This window comes from Theobroma cacao, chromosome 8 (assembly GCF_053813885.1).
Source record: "Theobroma cacao isolate CCN51 chromosome 8, ASM5381388v1, whole genome shotgun sequence".
Classification (NCBI taxonomy): domain Eukaryota; kingdom Viridiplantae; phylum Streptophyta; class Magnoliopsida; order Malvales; family Malvaceae; genus Theobroma; species Theobroma cacao.
Genome location: NC_142646.1, coordinates 9294731 through 9300577, shown reverse-complemented (window position 1 = coordinate 9300577; position 5847 = coordinate 9294731). Strand labels below are relative to the sequence as shown.

The following is a 5847-nucleotide window of genomic DNA, read 5'->3' as shown; positions in this document are numbered from 1 at the left end:
TGGTTCTGATCAGTGAATAACGAAAAAATCAGAATTATATTATGCACTTGCAAACTGGTGAGAATATAATGCCATCATTTACTTCTTAGTAAAGAGTTGGTTACGGATGAGACATGTTAATGCCATAAATTGGTTTGATGAAAGTTTATCGGTGACTTGATAGAGGAGATAAGTAGGAGTTTTTTTTGACTTTTAAATGTCCGACAGACAAGTCGAATATGAGTGAAAGATGAGTAATGAAGTTAGTATATTGTACAATATACCATTTAGCCTATGATTTTTCCAAAAACAAGAAGCAAATTTGTGCATGCTAAGCATGATTAAATTTGACTCTAGCTTTGCACGGCTAGTCTCTTAATCAATAAAATGGTACATACTTTGAAATTTGAAGTGTTCCATCTTTGATTAAATTACTAATTACACATAAATGATACCTTGGTTCAATGAAAAAAACCATATCAGTGTGGTTGGTTTACGAGTTAACTTTCTGCCAGGATCTTTCGAACAAAAAATGTTATTAGTTTTTTTTTTTTTTTTGTCAAGAAAATGTTACTAATTAATTATGGAAACTTATGATGTAGGAGTTGCTTTCCAGAAGACAACAATGAGAAAATAAAACACGTCTTTTCCAGAGGATGATTGGTCTTTCCGCCATTGCAAAAAGGAAATTAAATAGTAGAGAACAATTTTCCGTTTCTTGCGGATGCAATTGTTCAGGACAGCTTCATGAGTACTGTTATAGCACAGTGTTCTTCTATCCTGTGCCTATATAATCTTCATGATTACATAACATTCTCCCATGGTCTCATTGCACTTTCTGAGCTAAATCACCCTGCTACTTTCTTTGCAATCTCCATTTCCCTCTTGGCTTTCATTTCCATTTCCTCTGGTAATTGGCTTCCATTCTCTTAAGCTCTTTTTTTTTTTTTTTTTTTTGTTGTTTGGTATAGTGTCGCCTGAATTTCTGATATATGGCCTTAAGTATATATGAACTATGATTGGTTTAGTAGAGTTTCTGTTTTGTGGTAATACATTTGGACAACTATATATTATTCAAACACCACAAGAAGTTCACTAACTTCTATCAATGTTAAACTAGGATATATCTAAATAATATATATATATATTATGATTTTGCAGCTAGTTTGATCGAGCTTTGACCAATGGTATGTGATTCATTTCCTTTTTGAAATCAGTTTGTGGAGCTAATGGAGTCTTTTGAAGGCATGGTTGATGATACAAAGGTGGCAAGGGATGGAAAGGACGCAATCATTGTATCAGCTTCCAGGAAAGCCCCAAGTTTTGACCAGCCAGGAGATGAATGTGCTGGAGTTAGCATAGAAGAAGGGACACACAACTCTGAAGCCAAATTGGAACCGCCATGTGGGAAAACAACATGCAAAACAAGGTCATCAAGTATCCGATCCTTGGTTAATATAGAGAGTAGTGCAGTGAGCCTTGATGACATAGATTCTGTTCGTATGGTGGCTTCCATCAATGATATAGGCTCATCTACCTTACATCCTGATGTCCCCTTACCTTCAGATGATGCTTCAGATGGCTTAACTCTACAAATTAATAGCGGTAAAAGCAGAACGATTAGCGCATTTGATAAGTTTTCAAATGATAATATCTTGAGCAGTACAGCCATTGTTTTCAAGAAGAAAACAGCAACCATCTGTCTGCATCCTTACATTTTGCTTCTTATATCTTCATGGTTTTAGCTGTTTATGCATTACTCTTACCTTTTAAATTCATGTTAAATTGTCAAAATGGAAGGATAAACAAAATTAACACTCACAACTTAGTGGAGCTGGGGATTTCTATCGAGGCGAGTTAGTAATTATCCTCTCTCATACAGGAAATTATCCAACAAGTCAGTCTCAGCCAGCTCCTGAAGATACAGAATCACGCACTCGGAGGAAAATACAATATGAACCCACATTACCAATATGTCTAAAGGTAACAGAACGGTCCATATACAATATTTGTGGCATCCAGTATAGTATTGTTGTGTTATTGTTGTAGTCCCGATTCTCCTAAAGTTACAATGAAAATGGATAATCAATTTTCAGTTTTGTGCAGTTCGAAGATGTTAAATATAAGGTACCAGTTAAAGGTGAAAAAATCTCAGATGCAGAGAAGTATATACTCCATGGAATAAGTGGGTCGGTATATCCAGGAGAGGTTCTTGCTCTGATGGGACCATCAGGAGGGGGGAAAACAACTCTTCTTAATGTACTTAGCGGAAGAGTAAAATTTGACAGTGGTACCATCACTTACAACGATCAACCATATTCCAAGTCACTGAAGCGGAGGTGCATCTTGATACAGGCTTGCATATGTTGCTTGCTGCATGTATTGATGTTGAATTCTAATTTAATGATTCATTTGATATCGTTGTTCATGTAACAGGATTGGTTTTGTACTGCAAGATGATGTTACCTTTCCTCATCTTACAGTCAAGGAAACTCTAACATATGCTGCTCTGCTCCGTCTCCCCAATACCTTAACTATGCAGCAGAAAAAGGAAAGGGCTATGAGTGTTATTAGCGAGCTAGGCCTTGAAAGGTGCTTTCTGCATTAATTTTTTATTTTATTCAGTTTTTTGACTAAAACTTAAATCTTTTGTACTATTAAAATGACCTAATTGGGGGTTCTCAAATCAATTTCAGCTACATATATATGATCGAGCTGGATGGAATTGGCCAATATAGTAGCATTTACTTCTAGAATTTTTGGTTTGAAAGTTTCATATGGATACTAAGACGTAAGGATAATACCAGTTGCTTCATTAGAGGGGTCACAAACAGTAGGTTTATTTATTTATTGCAGAATAGTGCTACTTGGTTGTAAGTCAAAACATCAATTGCACGTTTCAGGTGCCAAAATACAGTGATTGGTGGCACATTTTTGAGAGGAATTTCTGGTGGTGAGAGAAAAAGGGTCTGCATTGCCAATGAAATCCTCCTCAACCCATCACTTCTATTCTTAGATGAACCAACATCAGGTCTGGATTCAACAACTGCGCTTCAAATTGTTCAGATGCTACATAACATTTCACAGGTACTTAAAATGCTTGGTTTTGTTGCTGTCAAGATTCGTAAATACTGTAATTAACTGCTTATTTTCTAAGCGGAAAAAAAAAGAAACATAACTGCTTATTTGCTTGTGCTTTATAGTCTGGCACGGCAGTAGTGACAACAATACATCAGCCATCTAGTAGACTATTTAGTAAGTTTGACAAGCTGATTCTCTTGGGCAAAGGCAGCTCCTTGTACTATGGAAAAGCCTCAGAAGCAATGCTATATTTCTCCTCAATTGGTTGTTCTCCACTCATAGCCATGAATCCAGCAGAGTTTCTTATTGATTTGGCCAATGGAAACATAAAAGACAAATCGGTTCCATCAGATTTCGAGGACAGGTTTCTGCCAAGAAACAGAAGTCTTGATATGAAATATGGAGGGCCTTCCCAAGTTGATGTCCATGAGGTCGAAACTGAAATCCCAAATTAAGTTTCATTTTTGTGTTCTTAAACCCTCTCACTTAAGAATCTTGGATTTTCATCACTGCAGTATCTGGTGGAGGCTTATGCAGAGAGGGTAGAAAAGTTGGAGAAGACAAAGCTCCTACAACCTGTCTTAGATGCTGAGCCTGAGATGCAGACTAGGTTGAATTCAAGGGAATGGGGTGCAACTTGGTGGGACCAGTTCTCAGTTCTCTTTAAAAGGGGCTTTAAGGAGAGACGCCATGAATACTTCAGCTGCATGCGCGTAACCCAAGTTTTATCTACTGCTATAATCATGGGTTTACTTTGGTGGCGTTCTGATGCTTCATCTCCTAAGGGACTTGAGGATCAGGCAACTATCTGTTACATGCTTAGATTGGTTTTGGTCACACAGGTTTTCTGTGAAAATCTTTTCTTATATTTTGTAAATATTCGAGTCTGTTTATTATTGTTATTCCAATGCATGCAGGCAGGGCTGTTATTCTTCATTTCGGTGTTTTGGGCTTTCTTTCCTATGTTTACTGCCATTTTCACATTCCCTCAAGAGAGAGTGATGCTAGCTTTGGAAAGATCTGTAGGCATGTACAGACTCAGTGCCTTTTTTTTGGCCAGAATGACTAGTGATCTTCCTTTGGATCTCATATTTCCGGTAGCGTTCCTTGTGATCGTCTATCTTATGGCAGGCTTGAAGCCAACAATTACAGCATTTTCTCTTACAATGCTTACAGTTTTCGTAAGTGTTGTTGCATCCCAGGTAAACTATATTGAATCAAACATCAATCACTCCCTACAGAATTTTGAAATTATAGACTATGATGACTTGTTTTCATCTAAAATTGCAGGGTCTTGGCCTTACTATAGGAGCAGCATTAATGGATGTGAAGAAAGCAGCAACATTGGCTTCTGTTATTATAATGGCCTCGATGTTATCCGGAGGATTCTTTATCCAGGTGTGATTCCTGTACCCTGGTTAATATTATTTCTTGAGACAAATGTGGAGGCACAAATCACAAAAGGGATATAGATAGTTGCATGTATAACGCTTAGTAGATTCTGATTTTTGATAATTGGTTGCAGAAAGTCCCAGCATTTATGTCGTGGGTAAGATACATCTCATTTACATATCACACATACAGGCTGTTACTCAAGATTCACTACGGTTGTGCTGGTTCGGATACTGGATCAGGTTCATGTAACTCTCCCTTCAAAGGATTACGACTTGATTGGGACGCCCGGGAAGTTGGTACTATGATAGCTATAATTGTAGGATATCGGCTACTAGCCTATGCATTCTTAAGGAGAATGAAATTAATGACGATGACTTAGTACATGCCCTTCAATACTGTTGACTTATAGACGTCAGCTTGGTGGTAGCCAATAAGTAGGAAGATGTTACTCCCTCTGTTAAAATCCTCAATAAGTTGAAATTGGTCAGCGTTTTAAAGGCATCTCTTGCTTTACAAGCTGCCTGCTTCCCCCACGCTAAAATAGGGAGATTCTTAAGGAAAATAAATGTTCTATTTACAACCAATTTATAATATATAACGGCGGCTGAATTAGTGTTTGGCTTGTAGGGAATGCATTGCAACAGCCATTGATATCCTGTTAAGATATGTAGTTGATGTGATACCGGAGTTCCACTATGTTCAAAGGATGAATTAAAAATGAAAACACTTTGAAACTTAATCAAACCGAGAGAAAAACATAATGACAAAGACTGCACATACTATTTTTCGTTAAGTCTTTATATCACACAATTACAGAAGGAGAGAACAATTAAAAAGGACCAATGCATGACTAAACAATAAAACCACCAATAACCGTTTGGCAGCAGCATGATATTAGTGTTTGACATCCTACTACTCACAATCCAACATGATAAAACCACGTTGCTAAACTAATTTAATGTTGAAGAGAAAAAGAACTGAAAAATAAACAAAGCATAAACTACTATTTTAAACAAGTCACATGCTCTTCCTAGTGACTTCATTTTCCACTCATTCAAAGCATTCTTGTGCCATCCTCCATTGATGCCAAGATATATTTTAGTTTCAACACACCTCTCTGGAATTTATCTCTCATAATCCAAGTTTGCTCTTGAAAAATATAAAACTTATCTTTGTTCAAGCTTTTTGTGAAGATATTAACAACTTGATCATTGGTGCTTTAATGTTTGATCACGATTTCATCGTTCTTCATAGCCATTCTGATTGAGAGAAACTTCACTCAAATATGTTTGGTCCTTGCATGCTGCACTAGGTTCTTTGCTATCAAAATTGCATACATGTTATCTACCCATAAGACAGTGCCAATAGATTGCTTAAAACCCAGATCATCAA

General features: G+C 36.9%; 1 protein-coding gene across 2 annotated transcripts; it reads left to right on the top strand.

The window, feature by feature from the left end:
- Positions 1 to 582: 582 nt before the first annotated feature.
- LOC18592562 (ABC transporter G family member 22-like) lies at positions 583 to 5039 on the top strand. Of its 2 annotated transcripts, none has more exons than XM_088809336.1 (11): positions 583 to 889; positions 1225 to 1584; positions 1862 to 1962; positions 2086 to 2318; positions 2416 to 2571; positions 2883 to 3066; positions 3183 to 3491; positions 3576 to 3860; positions 3978 to 4262; positions 4351 to 4458; positions 4586 to 5039. In XM_088809336.1, exons 1-11 carry the CDS (start codon positions 727 to 729, stop codon positions 4832 to 4834), a joined length of 2433 nt encoding a protein of 810 aa, XP_088665462.1. In that variant the 5' UTR covers positions 583 to 726; the 3' UTR covers positions 4835 to 5039. The 2 variants fall into 2 exon arrangements, with proteins under 2 accessions (XP_088665462.1, XP_017980769.2); XM_018125280.2 differs by having other exon boundaries at positions 752 to 889; positions 1197 to 1584.
- The last annotated feature ends 808 nt before the right edge of the window (positions 5040 to 5847 follow it).